We start from the raw sequence: 18,721 nt of genomic DNA, 5'->3' as shown, positions 1-18,721 counted from the left end.
GTTCTTATTCTTTGTATTCGTCTACTTGCATACCCCATCAAAAGCAATGCATCAACCTTATATATATTGCTTGATAGTGTACGTATGATCAATGCAGTTAACGTACCAAGCTACCATTAATGGTGGTCAATATTAATAATGATAACGTCCACAAAAAACATTTAAAACCAATGTTATTACTTCAGTTTTGCAAAACGTAACCTTGGATAATAATCACCATTTGCCACCAACATAAATGTAATTGACCACCTTCATATAAAATATTGACCATTAAAATAAATGGAGGATAAATACCCTAATAAACCATATTTAATATATTTGCTCAAATATTAAAACCCATTAATAAATTCTTAAATCACAACATTTTCCAACAATTTGTTCTTGGAATCTGTCTTCGGTGCGTAATTCCTCCCGTTTTTCATCCCCCTCTGTGATTTATTCTTTTTGAGATCCGTCACTGTATTCACTACGTAACTCTGCCATTTCTTCATCTTCATCTTCATCTCCATCCATATTTTGTTCATCTCCATCACCATTGTCATTCAAATCTTCTTCATCTTCATCTTCGTCATCCTCATCCTTATCCTGTTCCTGTTCCTGTTCCTGTTCCTCTTCTTCCTCTTCTTCTTCTTCTTCTTCTTCTTCTTCTTCTTCTTCTCTGTTTACAACATGAGAGTTCGATCATAAATGAACATATATTTAAGAGTGATTAAAAAATGCTCAAAATGAGCTTTCTTCCAACTTGGAAATGGTACAACAACAAAAAAAAAGGAAAAAGAAAATAAAGAAATTGAACACCTAGAATGAACTCATAAAGTGTAAAAACAAAGAGATTAAACGGCTAAAGTGAAATGGAGCCATGGAGATAGACAAGGAGCTAGATCTAGATGTGAATCCAACAGTGGAAATGGTGTTAAACGCCACCTAAACGGGTACCACTAAGACACCAAATATTGTGAATTCGTAGAGTAATCCACTAGTTTAGGCCCCGTGCACGACTTATATATAGTCATTTGAGAGATGCTCCCCTAGCCCCGTTCAATACTTTACACTTCTCATTTATAGTAAACAAAACAACTCATATGGGTGGGGATCATTACCTTTCCTTCACATTTCAAGTTACTTTTGAATCTTTTTAATAATATAATATATATCATTTGGATATGCATTCACCCTATCGATATCTCATTCGTTGCCATTCCTAATCACGACCGACCGGTTCTAATTTAATTTGGTTATCCTTAAATAATTGTCCATTTCATTGATAGGTCATAGATTTTGTGAAAAAGGGCATGAACATAGGTCATTTAATTTACAGTCAATAACAGTGAAGATATATACCTTATGTGGTAGTCCTGCAGGTTCTGCAACAATTCTTGGAGCTTCTCATTTGTACACTTAGAATAGTCCTCATCATCAACCATCATATCACATAGACAGGGAGCATTTATTCCTCCAGATGAAAACTTTTGCATACCCCAACACTCTTGAATTATTACCTGCTCCAAAGACGGTAACTCCAAAATATCACCACAATTTGGATCTCCGGGTGAAAACCACCTCATTTCACCACTTTGTTTAAGAATCACGGAATGTAATTTGGGTGCTTTTAAAGGCTTGGATGAAAATGACAACATTTTCGGGCACTCATCGATTTCGATGTTTGTCAAAGATGGCAATTCTCGAACTTCAATCTTTTCATCAGACACAAAATACTCCATACTTTCACAATACAATAGCTCCAAATATTCTAGTTTTGGAGCTCTGAAAGGTCCTGAACAAAATGAATGCATTTTATTACACCACGCAAATTTAATACTTTGAAGTGATTGAAAGTGCAACCCAGTGTTTGGCTTGGAGACAAACTTGGTGATATTCAGAGAGTTCAACTCCAATTTCTTAAGGCGAGGGAAACAATAAACTGAGTCTTCTCCATCTCCAACTAATTCATCCATGATTATTACTTCCATGTCTTCGCAATCAGTAATACGGAGAGATTCCAACTGCTGGAGTTGCTCTCTACCCTTGGTGAATAGATCGGCTGAGAATAGATATTTCCATTTTAAATCAAAAATAGAAAGGGTGCGAATATTTGTAAGTAGATGCCAGGGCAAAATCTTCATTTTCGGCATACTACGCAACCCTATTGCTTCTAGACGTTCACATAGCATTACAACAGCAGTATCGTCTTCGTTTTCAAACAATTGTTCCACAAAACCATAGCCACCAACAGAAAGGTTTGCCAAGTTCGGAAGTTGGGAATATGACCAGAAGACCTCTCTATTTAACGGTGAAACTGAGAATAAATATTTGATATCATTCAAATCTGAGACATGAAGACGGGTCAATTTATGAGAGACAAAGTGTGGAATAGACATCAACCCCTGCATGCTAGAAAGTTGTAACTTTTTCAAGCTTGGAACCGGGTCTAATGGATTGCTACCACTTTCGGTCTCTCCTTCCACACCCGATGAAGACCAATTCCATAGCCTCTCAACTTCGCTTGACAAATTCTGTATGAGCAAGTCGTCTAGGCATGGGAATTCAATCTACACAACATTAATAAGCATTAATTAACCGCTATATCATCACTTAGCGGAAGAAGATTAACTAAACGTAACTTTTGGTCACATTGCAACTATGGAATACAGATGAGAATCTTACCTTGTCAGAGATTAAAGTGTTGGAAATTTCTGCACCGTCAAAATTAGTCAAATTACGAATAGCTGACAATTTCAGTGATTTCAGTTTAGGGAACTCAAGTTTATAACTTCCTCCATAAAACCTCTCAAGATTATCCAAATCATCCAAGCAAAGATGTTTCAACTGCGGAAAAGCGATAACACCTTCACGAATTCCGTTCCTTTCTGTCTCTTTGGTTATGACTTCTTGCATATTTTCACAATAACTTATCGACAAATGTTCAAGTTGAACAAGTGCCGCAAATATAGATGGAGGGCCCAGGCTCTGCAATTTTGAACAGCGGTAAATGTCCAGATTCTTCAAATTCTGAAAGCTTGAAATGTCGGATGCCGTGCTCCACAGTGTCCCAATTGTTTTATTAATAGACAACTCCAAAATCTCAAGAGATTGAAATTTGATCTGGCACAGTCACAGGTTAGATAACAAGTATGGCCTAAACTAAATAAAATTTAACAGATCAAACTACACGATTCTGTAGTTTTTAAAGACAATTGGAATTTAGCAAGTACATTTTGATTTTCTTAACGTCTGCTTTTAAGACGTAAAATCTATTATGAGAAAGGAAACGTAATCAAGAGCTAATTTATCCAAACGATGAGGTTTAGCCTCTGATGGAACGATCACATGGTTAACCCTTTTAATGAAAACATTATCATGCAAACAAGATTATTTCCATTATAAATTTGTCCCTACGAATTTGTTTTAGCTAAGAGTGTTACACTTCATGTCAATTCTTAAGCACAATCCTAATTTTTCCTTTTTCTTCTTTAAGCATAAATCAAAATGGACTTTCTATGATCAATCAACACTAATTCAAAGGAAATACTACCCAAGTATCAGTATAAATCAAAGGAATTCCTAAATCAAATTGTCAGGATGTAATTGCAACCCACACAAAAGGAATAGACGGAATGGCAAAGCATACCTTAATAAGCTAAATAAAGAAAAACAATAGGGAAGTCGGAAACTAAGATTAGATGTAACTAGATGGCTAGAAGTAGCACGCAATTACTACTAATCGTATTATAAAGTTCATTAAAGTTCGAGTGACTCAAATTTTCACCTATTACAATTTAGTTAAGTTGTCGTGTGACAATTAGTACTTATTTTACATTATATTGATTACACAATCATCATTAAAACAACAATTGAAACTAATAAAACTTGATATGCAATATATAGAAATATGTAAACACTAGGAGCTTCTGATCATAGTTACAACACTATGAACTTCGGGGCATAGTGTGTATATCAAATTTCAATTTGTATATAATATTTTTCCATTCTCATCGTATATGAGTCTCACATGACTTTTCATGAGATATTTTCTTTCAATGATGAAAAATTGGCTCAATTAAGGCTCACATCATACATTAGGCTCAATTAAAGCCGCAATATTAGGCTTATCATAATGTCATGTTCTCGATCTCTTTTACCGGCAGAGTCTTTATTATGAGATGTCACATTCACTTTCAAGAATGAATCAAAATTCAAATTTCATTATACTGTTGAACTTCAGATAAACAAGAATCACTTTAGAAATAATTTTTCCTTTGATAAAGACCGCTTTATACGCTATTGCGCTTCATAAACTCATAGACGTGGACTACCTTTGGCCGCCACTAGCATTTACATGTGGACTTCTGGCCACTTACACTTATACAATATGAATATATTGCATTAATGAGACGGTTTTAAATTATTACACATCTTTAAAACTTTGAACTTTAGGCCAAAGTTATAATATGGACGTATATGCTTATCTTTAAAAAAATAGATTTTTCAGAACCTCAGGTCCAAAATTTGTATTATATGTCTATTCTCAGAATTTGTTCACCGCATAAACAAAGCTTGGCCGTGTGGATGAAATTAAAACGACCCAATTACCGTCAAATTACCAAAAAATAGTCTTTATGCAAAATAAGATCATGATTATAACTTGTTTGCTAAAAGCACGCACCATTGTATATTTCATATTCATGATAAAAAAAGAAACTCTACGCAAGTTGTTTAAGTGGAGTTCAGGGGGTGCAAATTCAATATTATAGGAATTGCTTTCACATATCTATATTTTTCAACCATATAATAATGTTCAATTAATGTTTTGTATAATTATTGTGTCTTGCAATTTGTCATAATAAACTGAATACACAAACGTACCTTAACCATGTATACATTGGTGTTTTGGATCTGCATCCTTTTAATTATCTTACATTCTTACTCGATTGGCTAGAGGATATCGTCTAACGTGTTGTGAAATAAAGACAAGATACAATTATAGAGAGAGAAGGTAGAAAGAAGAGAAGAGAGACAGAACTATCTCTTATTCCATTATGAGAGGGTATATATATACACATACTATGAGTGTAGAGTTTCCATGAGATAATACACTATAATATTCTAAGATATTGACATACATATAATATTATACTATAATATTTCATAACAGAAATCATTTTTTTTTTCAAGACATTTGTGTAGAGAAATGGAAATATACAATTTTTTAATAACCTTTCATATTGGATTATTCTATCTTTTCTAAATATATGATATAAAAGATGAAGTTATGCATTTTTAAAGTTTTATGATACAATTATTAGATAAAACTATGAAAGTCAATGGAGATCCTCTGTCCCATTTCGTGTCCCATCTTGTGTCCCATCACTTCTATGATGACACATAAACACTTTGTTATTTATTATTGCCATTTTTATTCTTTGAAGTGTGATGTGTCAAGATCTTAAGGTAATGGGACACAAGATGGGACAGGTGATCTTAACTCCTATGAAAGTATGAAAGTATGAATTTAAATAATATCAAAAAAAATATCTAAAATTCTTGTCATAAATATAAATTAAATTTAGCATTAAATACAAATTAATATTATATGTGTGAATTTGTGTAATAATTTATGACCTATTGAAATTTAAGAACAAATAAGGAATTAAAAAAATATATGTAGAGAATAATACGTTTACATAACATTATTTTATATAACGTGAATCCATTTTTGTTTTTTGTTTCCATATCTGTTGTTTTGGACTATCTAAGCGTTCATTAGATATATGTTGGGAATTATTTTTAAAGTAATCACAAGTAGGGAATTACTTTGTTTCATAACGTTATGTAAGGAAATCGTCCTAAAGAGTACTCGTACTTAGTAAGACGATATACCCAGGGTTACCGGATTCGCAATTCGTTCAATTCGCTTTCTTAATTCTAATTCGCGATTCGCTCAATTTAGCGAATTCAATTCGCTGGCGAATTACATTATTTTAAAATTCGGTAATTCGTCGAATCCAATTCGCAAAAGGATTATCTTTTTATATCAACAAAGCTAAAAAAAAATCATCTTCCTGTCAGAAATCAAAATCAAATTAAAGCTAAATCTATAAATCTACAATAGTGAATCAAATCATTGTGCTTGGCTTCAAAGTTCAAACTTCAAAATAACCAGGTATCTTGTCCATACTTAAATTTTTCTTGATTTTTTTTGGTTTTTAGTATAATCATATAATTCGCTCATCTCATTGGGACGAATTAAGATGAAATGAATCGCGAATTAATTCGTTCGAATTAATTCGCAATTCGGAGGGGGACGAGCGAATTAGGTAACCCTGGATATACCAAACTATCCAACCTATAAATAATAATTCCTCTATCCAGTCATCTTATTAATTTAATTTTACACATTTTTCAGGAAGTCATTATGACTTCGTGTCTTCCAATTTATATAATTTTTCGTTAGAATTTTATTCTAAGAGATATTTTTATAATTATTTATCTCAATGTACTAGTTCAAATATCACAAATTACACTCCATATTGTTAGACGTGGTTCTTTTTTGTTCAAATATCACAAATTACACGCTATATTATAAGAATCTTATTTAACTTTATACATTTTTTAAGATGTTATTTAGACTCCGTATCTTCCAATTTATATATATTTTTTCGTTAGAATTTTATTCTAAGATATATTTTTACAATTATTTATCTCAGTGTAGCCGTTCAAATATCACAAATTACACCCTATATTATAAGACGTCGTTCTTTTTTGTTATAAAGGAGTTTGATATGTTTATAAGATATTCTGACCCTCCCAACTATGTGGGTGACATTCATATAATTGAACCTAATAAGATATGATGGTTACCTTTAGGGCTTTTGGCCCATTAATCTTCTAAGCCTAGAAATTCAAGACCTTGTTATTAATGTGGTGACTAAAATCTCTTGTAAATATATCATATACTCTTTTACAATATATTATATACTCTTCGACTTCCTGATATGGGACAACTTTAACGTCACTATCTCTTGGGTGTTATTATAACTTATAATGGTGGAAGGTGGTACTCCACTTTTGTACCACCTAATAATGCTTTATCATTTCCCTGATTTATTTCTACAATGGTGTTAACCCTTTATTTCAAATTATCGACATCATAGAGACAATGAAGTTTAGGGTAAATAGAGAAACGTCAAAGGTGTACCTTTTCATCAAAGAAAGGACGATCTTGTGACAAATACTCAATGGTATGCATCATCTCACTTTGTGTTGGCCCCACTACGCCTGACAGTCTTTGCACGTAAGATAGTGAAAGTGATTTTAAATGAGGAAACAAGATGATTTCTACGTTGTCTTCTGGTAAAGTCGTATCCTTATTAAAGATGAACTCCAAAGATTCACAATGGTGAACATCAATCTCACTCAAGTTATGTTGAATGGAAGTTAGAGGCAACCCACACGTCAACCTGGGCAACGTACATAGATAGAGGCATCGGAGATTAGAGAACAGTCCTGCTGGAGCTTTCCCATCGCAGATCATCTCTAAGTTGTACATATAATTTAAGCGTAAAAGCTTCAGATTCACAAAGACCATTGACTCATCCTGATCGCTTGAGCTGACTATGCATTTGAAATCGCACCTTTCAACAACCAAATTCCTCAAGTCTTTAAAACCCTCTTCATCAAACAAAGGGACTAAATTCTCAGTTAAACTAGGACAATCCATTAGTACAAAGCAATCAGCTTTCTTTAACACCGCTCTTAACCAATTGTTTTCAAATGTATTTATATCCTTTAACTCCAAAATATAACGGCACTCAGATGTTATATCTTTAATATCTTCTGCGAAATCCCATTCGAAAGAATTATGAACACGTATTTTGAACTTGCCTAATTGCTCGACATACTGGCCATTATTTGCAGTTAACAATTGTTTAGCTTCAGATACCTCCATTTCAAGCACATTCAAGTGAGACAGTGTATCAAGCTCACTTCCACTAGCCTGGTCATATCCCCCTTCACGTACCTCCGTTTCAAGCGCGTTCAAGTGAGACAGTGTATCAAGCTCACTCCCACTAGCCTGGTCATCTCCCTCTTCAGGATTAACTTCAATGTTTGAAGATGCCCATCCATCAAAAACATTGAGCATGTATAGTCCTTCTAAATGAGATAAACGGGATAAGATATTGGCCGGGATATTTTTCAGACCTTTGCACCCTTCTATATCAAGCAAACGCAGCTTGCACAAGTCCCCAATTTCAATAGCTAGCTCCTCCAAACTTGATCCGCGCAAGCTCAAAACAAGAAGATTCACCAACTTACCAATCAATTTAACGTCTTTCAATTTGCAGTTGTGTAAATGCAATGTTTTGAGACGCTGTAAATGTCCCATTGATTCTGGTAACCCCAAACTAAAGTTTATATTTGACAAACTTAATATCTTTAAATTCTTCATTCCCACGAAGAAATCAGAAGGAAGACTTGTAGAGGATATGTCGCCTTTTAATAGCAAAATTTGAAGCATAGGAGCCTTTACTCCACTCAAGCGAGAAAAATCATTGCCGGAAAGCAACGATATGGCTTTGAACTTCTTGAAAGACTGCTGAGACATCCATCGTGGAATACTTTCAACCAAAATCACTCGATCGTTGCCTGCCAAAAGACAAAAGTGAGTAGTATCACGATAAGAAATTAAGAGGAAAAACACTAGAGTTCCTTAAATTTCAACTCTGGTTAACTTAACTTGAGTTAGTAAAATACGAAAACTAATTTGAAGGAATCCTAGTATCCCTGTTTCATATCATTTATTTCTTATAATTGGTTTCAAGTACTATATGTTTATAGACTTATAGTAATCCTTCACATGGACGTGCAAGCTTTGGCGGATCATGGGGGGTTTAAGCCATTGATACCGTCAGTGAATATTGAATTATGAAACAAAGCAATGGCCGGGCCCCTTCCCGCCATAACTTAAGTCCCCCTTGTGTTCAAGTTGTTACCACTATTTTTATATCTCATGAAACATAGATACTGTCATTTTCCTGGTGTCCGTGAAAAGCCATCCAAAAAAAACAAGATGGAGTTGAAAATTAAACATTAATTTGTGTAGTGTTAGGGGTCTTAGCCCTTAGGGCGCCACCAGGTGATACTAAATTTCAGCACCACCTTAAAATAAAAAAATTAGAAAATTAAAAACTTATTTTCAATTTTTTTAGCCAAATTAGGATAGTAATTCATTATAATCTAGGTTTCATTTTAACAAAATACTCATGAAAAACTTATAAACATTTTGTTCTTCATTAACTAAGCAAATAAAAAAATATATAATTTCATTAATCGACAAAAAGCTAAATATTTTGAACACATATATACCAAAACAACTAATTAATTAACGAAAATGAATCAGATTAAATCGTACCAAAATATTCACCAAAGTAACAACTATAACACCATTCAATTTTAATGTTTTACCACTCCGACCCAAATGTCCTCTCTACTATGTCTGGTATTCATTTAAAATCATTCAACTGTTTATAATTAGATTCATTAAGATTTTATGAAAATTTAATGACTCCCAAGTAAGTTGGCTGATGTGAGTGTTAAGGGCTCTCATCTCTTAAATAAGTAACTAATTGTTTACATAAGAAAAATCGACCGAAATTCCGAAAATAACCCCCTCTTTTCTACTCGAACCCGAAGACGAATATGACCTCACTGATAATAACCCGCACATTTAGGGTAAAGACCGTTAAACCCGTGACCGGCCCAAAAATAGGTAAATTTATTAAAATTTTGAATTTAAAGCAAATAAAACTAATATAAAATGCTAAAAATAATTTAACTTTAAAAATTTGAAACAAAATATGCTTATATATATTTTAGTAAAAGCAAAGTTTTATCACGTGATTAATTATTCAAGTGATTACCATATTAATATCGTCACCGCTTATCACTTACGTGTAGCGGTTGATCGATCTACTATTTCGTATAATGTGTGATATTGAATATATTAGGAGTTCACTCTTACTAATATCATATATTAAACTAAATGTGCCCTAAGGGCACGTGTTAATAATCCTTAAAAGGTAAGTTTAACAATAAATATGGCATTGAAATCTGAAAAATTGGTTTATTATTTCACTTTTCCATGATATTTATTGTTGAACTTTCCTTTTAAGGATTATTAACATGTGCCCTTAGGGTACATTTTAGAAAAACCCTCATAAAAATTAAGAATATCTATATGTTTATAAGTAAAATTAAAGAAAATAAACATTTGAAAAATAGCCGTAATCAGACCCGTTAGACCCGTTAGACCCTTGACACTAAACCCGTATAAACACGACCCGTATAAACCCGTATTTTACAAACCCAAAATAGACTCGACCCGTATTTTAACCGAATCTGAAATGACCGAACCCGTAAGGCCGTAACCCGCCCTTTCAACCCGTTTAACGTGTCTAGATACAATACAACAATAAGTACAAAGAAGCCTTTTTATTCCGATTATTCTGATTATGTTACTGGGTTGAAACAAAAATGAATTGATGATTTAGAAGCCTTTTATTGTACTTTTTTTTTTTACTGAATTTAAAGTTGCGTTTTGCAAATTCCATTTTCAATAGAACTTGACAACTCATTACTTGGGTTGTTCCTTTTATATACTCCCTCATATACTCTATACTAGGATACTCAAATTTCAAAGATGACTTATTTATAATCACAAGATCATCATACTTTATGGTAATCTTACAATGTGAGAAATACTAATATTTATATGTAGTATATTTAACACACCTACATTATTTTACATTATTTTTCAATGTGGGACAAATAACATACTAAGAAATACATCATCTTTTTCGCACCTAGTTCGACAATTAACTTAGTCATAATTATAATGAAAAAAAGTTATAAAGGTTTAATCTTTAAATCCTATGTTTAATCATTTGTTTACATAAGACTAAAATATCTCTTTCAAAGAAAATAGATAAATAAATACATGAAATGAATATGGTAGAAAACACTTTATTAATACTGAACATAGAATTAGTTTAGTGACAATTTGAAATCATGTCATCATATAAATTACACATATGGAGTAATATTTTATTGGTACGGATATTTCTCTTTTTTCAAATCAAAAATTTAATTAACGATATTATAATAAGAGATTCTATTAATATTGGCCATTTTATCGCTCTTTCTCCCACCTAAAAAAATTTTGGAACTTCAAAAATTAACATTTAATGTAATGTTAATTTAAAGTCTCTTATATATATAATAAGTATACCACTAATATATTATTAGTCTTAACAATTTCATATTTCTAAAAATGAACTTAGATTCAAATTTTACCTATGTTACTCCGACACTTCACTTAACTGCCGTGTCGCGTGTCAGACACGTGTCGGTGTCCGACACGACACGACACGACACGACGACACTTCAATTTAGACCACAAAACATGAAAATTCACCCCAAATAGCCGTGTCCGACACGCCGACACGTGTCGGACACCGACACGTGTCGGCGTGTCTGAGTAACGCAGAATTTTACTATTGCGGAGATAATAATATGCACTTTTAAGAGCTCTGTAAAACAATATTTAAGAGACTCAGAAGATTTTGCTTTATTACCCAAGTTCCAAGGATGACTCATATTTATAATCATATGATTACCCCACCTTATGGTAATCTTCTGATGTGGACAATTCTACTATTTGAAGTTTTGAACGTAGTATATTCACCACACCTATATTATTTTTTTAATGTGGGACAAAAAACATAATAACAACCATCTTTTTCACACCTAATACACTAATTATATCATATTATCAACAATATAGTATTAAATAATATAAACATTATACTCAAATGAAAGGAGTTTTTCACTACAGATCCAAAAATAAAAGCTTCCAAATGTATTGCATTATATTATTTTGTTAGATTGATGATCAAACCATTTTTTTATGGAAAAAATATTTGTGAGATTAAAAATATTATATATTAAATAATATAAAAATATGGAAGAATATAGAGTATAGAAGATAGTTTAAAGATAAGGTTAAACTATAACTCCAATAGTTGTCTGTATATTATTTTTGTTTCAATAACCCATAAAACTCTTATTAGCAAGTTATTAATTTATCAAAAATTAATGAACACGTGAAAACAAGAGAAGATTCTTTTCAATGATATTAAGTTAGTAGTCAATGTATCATTACCTTTATTAATAAAGGAGATGGAGGATGCACGAACAAGATCATGAATCTTGATTTCTCCATCAGAATCACCTTTTAATAATAATGACGATGAAATGAGTTCGTTAGCCCACGTAGTTGCTTGCTCCATAGCTTCTGAAAGTCCGTTGACGTGTTGAAATAAATCTAACCCAATGCCATATCTCACCAATTCGTCGATTGTTACAGCTGAATCGAGGGGAGACAAACATACAAGAAATAAAAATATCCTTTTTTCTTCATTATCAATAAGCTTGTAACTTGTTTCGAGAATTGAGTATGTCTCACGATACTCACTGCTGACTTGACTTATGATAGGCTTTTCTGCTGTCTCTGCAAAATGACACCACATTGGCAGATCTTTACCCCTTAAAGCACTTCCTGTAGTGGCAATTGCAAGAGGTAATCCACCACACTTCTGTAATAATTTATCGGCCACAGGTTTAAACTCCCCGTTGCTGACTTTCTTTTCAGCTTGGTTTTCAAAAAGTTTTAAAGCTTCTCTTTTATTCAATAAGCCCACCTTAAAATTATTAGCTTCTTGGACATCCATGAGCCTACACACATGTTCTTCTCTAGTTGTAATCAATAGTTTACAATAAGAATCTTTAGAACTTTTCAAAGGAATCCCCACTTCATCTAACTTGAGTTTTTTCCATAAGTTGTCAAGGATTATGAGTATTTTCCCCGATTTTAATTGATTATAAAGAATGCGGGCTCTTTGAGATACATTGTGCTTATCATCAAATGTCAAGTCAATACCTCCGGCAATTTGATTTTGAATGCTTTTTATATTTGGCGTTTCTGAAACCTCAACTACTATTCTTTTGTCGAATAAATCACTTGTACGTTTATATGCAACTTCTTTTGCCAAAGTTGTTTTTCCTGTATTCATAGTAGCTAGAATTAGTTAAGGATAAAATACACAATTTAATGAGCCAAAATTTGTGGGAATGCAAATTTAAACACACACTCCAATTTAACTAACCACCTACACTCAATCTAATCTCTTACATTTATCTACAAAGTCCAAATTTAGTAACATGGCGGAAAAAAATTCAAGAATTGGGTTTTTTTGGGAGAAAAATTATTCTGCCTATTACTTTTGACCTCATGGTTTAAAATCCATTCAACAATCGGATTCTTTTTGAGCGAATAACTTAACTAAGCATCTCCACACACACTGGAATACATTAGTTATGCCGAGAAAGGGTCTGGCTTTCTAACTATATATATCCTTCACAACAAAATAAACCCTCCACTGCCACCTGTCAAAGATTTAGAGACAAGGTAGATGCTAGATGGACGCATTCTCTCAAGGCTTCTTATGCATGGTTGGGTGGTTTATGGCATGGAAGGGTCGTGTATTAACACGTCTACTTTTGGCTTTTGGGCGGAATCGGCCTTACAAGCGGAAACTATTGGTATTCTAAACCAACTAAAATGGGAGGATCAATCTAACCTTCACCATTTTAAACAGGGGCAGACCCACCTAGTAGCAACGGGTGGCGGGCCCTACCCCAAACATATAAAAAATGGTTTAGAAGACGGATTTTTGTTACCCCAATTATTGCTGAATAGTAGATAAGTAAATATTATTCCATTACATGTACAATAAACATCTTGTGGTTCAATGGTAAAGGCTTTGATTTTCCACCTAGTGTGTTGTGTTCGAATCCCTTTACAAGCATTTATAGACTATTTTTATTTTTTTGCTACCCCATACATTAAATCTTGGGTCCGCCCCTGATTTTGAAGGTCTCTGATCTTTTGACTGTCTCCAGATTCTCTTCATCTTCAAATTGCAAGTGTTGTGACTCCTCATCACTTAACCAAAGGAGTTCTTAAGGATATTGCTCTTTTACTGCTATCTTTTCAATGTATTAGTTTTAGTTTTATTCCCCGTAATCTTAATAGGGTTGCACATAACCTTGCTAGAAGTGCGATGGAATTGTAATTCTCTTTTAATTTTACGGTTGTCAAAAAAAAAATACAATCTTGAATTTTCTAAACAAGGGTCCCTCTTCTCAAAAACTAGATCTTATACTCCCTCAACTCCAATTTATTTTAAATTGAGTGTTCTCCTAAATGTAATATGGTTAATGAGTAAAAATGACATAAACTAAATCTAACTTCAATATCTTTCTTATAGAAATGAACCATAAACTAAATCACCATAGGAAAAATAAGATATTAAAGAACATATTAAATAGATAATCACATAATATTGCCAAAAAAACCTAGCTTTATATGTTTAAATAAAAAATTAGTATAAAAATACGAAAAGTGTTAATACATAGGTCAGCAAAGTGGGAAATATCCCAAACCTCGGGACACCTATATGAAATTATCTAAGTCTCGGGACACCAAAGTGGAACTACGCCCAAGCTCAGGGCATCAAAGAGAGAGTATTCCCCAAATTTATCAACCTGATTATAAAACATACAATGCTTTCTTTTGTTACTATTGTACGTTCCTTTAACTACCTCTACAGTTAATATATTATTACTTTCGTTATACTCACTGATACTACTGTTAATTTCACCAATGTTTGAACTTGAATTGACCCACTAGATTAGGAACAAGATCTACCCAACGCATGGCTGACCCATAAATGTAAATAGTTAGCGGAAAATGTACGTTTAAACTTTGAAGCATATAAAAATAAATTTCAAAAAGAAAATAAACATAACTTACCGCAACCGCCCATGCCATATACACCGATAATGTTAACTTGATCATTCTTCAAAGCTATCAATATTCTCTGTAAAACTATTTCTCTAGATTCCAAGCCCTCTATGAACTCACCGGGAATATATTCGAGCTCATCGTCTCTTATAGGTCTAGTCACGTCATTTGAAGGATATCTATCAATCATATGATTGATAGTTTTGATCATAGTTAGAGCCCTTTCACTCATATCATGGTGACGAATGTTGACTTCGAATCGAACAATACAATAACCGCAGTACCTGTGCGGTTTACTGTTTTCTACAGCCTGGTCAGACCCGGAACTATTGCTCAAAGCCTTCATGACTTCCCACCCTAAGTTTGCACCCTCGGGGAGACTCTTCTTGAAGTTCTCATCATCCATAAAGTCCATTAAGCGTCCCATACGTTTACGCAAACTTTTAACTTTCTCTTTGATGAAACTTTCATTAACTGGCTGCACATCCTCGTCATCTTTGGGGATAAGTAATTCCTCTTCATCATGATGATTATGCCCAACCTCCTTTCGAATGATACCCTCTCCTTTACTCAAAATCATGACCATCTGATCTTCTTCTTTCATGAGCTTCTCAAGATCGACATTGTTTCCAACGTTGTCCAATAATTTAACGAGCGTAACAGCCGCATCATTCCCTTTTATAAACATTGTAAACTCATCCACAATATCCTTTATAACATCGCTCGCTATCTTGGCAACCTTCTTGTAATCAGCCTCCTCTTCAGCATCGACCCCTCTCCTAGCACCTACCGTTTGATGATTGCACTTCTTATTCACCACATCAACCACAATGTCGAAAATCGCCCTATCATCTTTCCATAACTTCTTCAGAACATCATACTCCATCATTTTCACCACAATTTCAGCCACCCCCACTTCTTTCATAAGTTGCTTCATTTCTTGCATCTCCATCAAAACCATCACACTTTTCAACCAATTCCCAGTTTCTCTTGTCATCACCTGCAAATTCGCCTTCTCTTTTATCAGTTTAGCTTCAAGGTCCAGCTTCTTGTCACACAAAAGTTTAAGCTGTTCCACCAGAATTTTCATGTTGTCCTCATAAGTGTTGATTAAATTAACATACTCTTGTATCCTATCGACAACCAATGTCTTAACAGGCCCTGCCACAGCTTTTACGACATCCGTTATCATCCCTGACATTGTTACTCTCCCAAAACACACACACACACTCTATATATTTTTTTGTATTTTTTTTTTAATTTGACTGAAATAACCCCCAAAAATAGGAACAAGAAGCTAAAATTAGAAAGAACTGACAGAGATGGGTAATAAATCGACAAAATCAGTCAAGAAAAAAAAAGAGAGAAAATATAATTCATGTTTTATAGCCTTTAAAAGACGATTAAAAAAAGTGAAGAATCAGACGATTAGAACAAAAGCGATTAATTTCTTTCACTCACTTTTAACTCTTAAAATTCATATATGTCTAGAGAAGTAAGTTTTGTTGCAAGATTTAAATACAGTATAGAATGCCCATTTGTTAATATTAAAGTCTCAAGTTGCTGGAAAATTATAAAATATGACCCAAATTGAGTCTACTTAATTTATCATACACAACCGCAGCTTTCATGCAATAGTGCTTGCTAATAGCTGGAGACAGTAGACATGTGCATTGTGCAAAATTCAACGAGACGAACAGTTAAATAATAATATAAATTGTTGCAATCAAAGAACTAGTTGTATTTACTATTTACGACAGTAATATCTAATAATTGAAAAAGAATCGATCCAAGTCTTCCCTAGTTTATATTATCAAAGTAGCAGCATTTAAAAATTAAAAAAGGACCAGATCGAGTCTTGTTTATTTATGATTAATGACAGCTGCTTGTCTTGCTTCGTAATAGTTGGAGACATATTCACTGTGCCGTGTTCAACGAAAGGGACACAGTTGAATAAAAGGAGGGAAGAGAAAGTGAGAGAAGGGAAGGGGAGGGGGAATGGAGTGTGGTTGTTTGGATACAATTTTCCTCCAAATCTTGCCTATTATGAAGAGATTTTGATTAGGCTTGGAAGAGGGAAATTGAATCCCTCCAAATCTCTCCCCCTCCATTTCTCTCCACCCTCATTTGCTATCCAAACAAGGGATTTTAAATCTCTTACTCTCCCTCCCTTTCTTTTCCCTCCAAAACTCTCAATCCAAACACACCCTAAAGGTTTCTGTTATTGAAGAGCCGGCTCTATTTGGGCCAATAACCCCTCGCGATTAAAAAATTACCGCAATTATATTGATTAGATCCGAGTCGTTGCTTGTTTATATACAGTAAGTATCAAAGAAGCAACAATCGTGCTCAGTTGCCTATGCACTGTACTATTCTTTATCATAATCAACATTTAAAAATTAAAAATCGATTAAGAGTTATCAATCATGAGAGTACATTATTATGAACAAGATGTGAGGAGCATTATTAGGATTATTTGACTTTACCAATTCAATAATAACAATTAACAAGTGCAGACAAATAAGAAGCAAATATGTATAATTAAAAGAAGTTGAGTTACCTAAAAGAGAATATGTTGATTTTCTTCACTGATTGAGAGTAGTGACTAGTGACACCTTTCAATTGAAGCAGCCAACATAAATATTGAAAGTGCAAAGTTGGGGAAAATTTTGAAGAAACCATTGCTGATTTTCTTCGCTGGAAGCGGTGCGACCCTTCAATTCATTCATTTAAGTAAAGGTATCTATTTGGAATGGATTATTTAACATAAATACTCCGAACTATAAGTGTCCTTCTCATATTACTCTAAACTACATTTTAACTCAAAATAAACTCAACTTTAAACATCTCTTCTCAAAGTAGTCTCGTATGACCGACTACCTGAATAACCGGTCATTGTTATTTAAAATTTGTTTCTTCTTATTAGTATTACTAGTTGAAAAGCCCGTACGATGCACGGGGCTCCTATTAGGATCATCTGTATAAATATAGTCTATAGTTCATAAAAGAAGTTCAATTATGTTAAATCATTGATATACAAAAGTTCGTGGTTGGTCTAGTTGATCATCAATGAACTATTAGTGTTTTTAGCATAGAAGTTTTGTCATTTAATAGTGTTATCATTTCAGTTGTTAAACATCAAGTAATATAGTAAGAGTACGTAATTTTTTTTTTTTTGGTGATGAGGGGTTTAATCCCCCGGGGCCAGGCATTCCGGCGTCACCACCTGGACCATGTGAACCACCTCAATTGGGGCCGTCCGAGATAACCGCATGCAATTGCTCATCCGTGGGTTCGAACACGGGACCTCGCAATTCTTGCCTTTGCAAGCTTTGAGGTTACCCAAGTCTACCATTAGACTGCAAGCACTTGGTTAAGAGTACGTAATTAGTTCTTCATTATTGTTATAGGTATCACTGGTTTTAATTAAATACAATAGTAATCTCCATAAACATAGTGCAGCTCACCAAAATAAATGAACTGCCCTTAATAAACGAGACATGCCTTTATGAGTTTTGCAAATTATTTTAACATATAACAACTACGTAAAACTAAATGATGTTAAGTAAAACAACATGTATCATAATTATCTATATTTAGTGTGTTTAGAAAAAATGTTAGATCTCCGGCCTATAGCATAAGTTTACCTTGACTATCTACAATTAAGAGAGTGTTTTGCTCTTTATATACTTCTCGTAAAATGAATTCCATACTGAATTCCAATAAAATTAATACTCTCTAAACAACAGTACAAAAATATATGTGATTCTATTACATAGGATGCATGAGGCTTCCTGTAAC

At 33.4% G+C, this 18,721-nt stretch overlaps 1 protein-coding gene across 11 annotated transcripts; it reads right to left on the bottom strand.

Moving 5' to 3' along the window:
• Window positions 1-234: 234 nt before the first annotated feature.
• On the bottom strand, window positions 235-17,669 carry LOC141613970 (uncharacterized). Of its 11 annotated transcripts, none has more exons than XM_074432731.1 (7): window positions 17,481-17,669; window positions 14,930-15,920; window positions 12,218-13,117; window positions 7,196-8,643; window positions 2,665-3,102; window positions 1,342-2,549; window positions 235-658 (listed from the first exon to the last, which is right to left on the bottom strand). In XM_074432731.1, the coding sequence occupies exons 2-7, from the start codon at window positions 15,915-15,917 to the stop codon at window positions 436-438; spliced, it is 5,205 nt and encodes a 1,734-aa protein (XP_074288832.1). In that variant the 5' UTR covers window positions 15,918-15,920; window positions 17,481-17,669; the 3' UTR covers window positions 235-435. The 11 variants fall into 11 exon arrangements, with proteins under 11 accessions (XP_074288832.1, XP_074288825.1, XP_074288820.1 ...); XM_074432724.1 differs by having other exon boundaries at window positions 14,930-16,090; window positions 17,481-17,662; XM_074432719.1 differs by having other exon boundaries at window positions 14,930-16,081; window positions 17,481-17,662.
• Between the last annotated feature and the right edge of the window lie 1,052 nt (window positions 17,670-18,721).

The sequence above is a fragment of the Silene latifolia genome, chromosome 1 (assembly GCF_048544455.1).
Source record: "Silene latifolia isolate original U9 population chromosome 1, ASM4854445v1, whole genome shotgun sequence".
NCBI classification, from domain to species: Eukaryota; Viridiplantae; Streptophyta; class Magnoliopsida; order Caryophyllales; family Caryophyllaceae; genus Silene; species Silene latifolia.
This window is presented reverse-complemented; position numbering and strand designations above follow the sequence as displayed.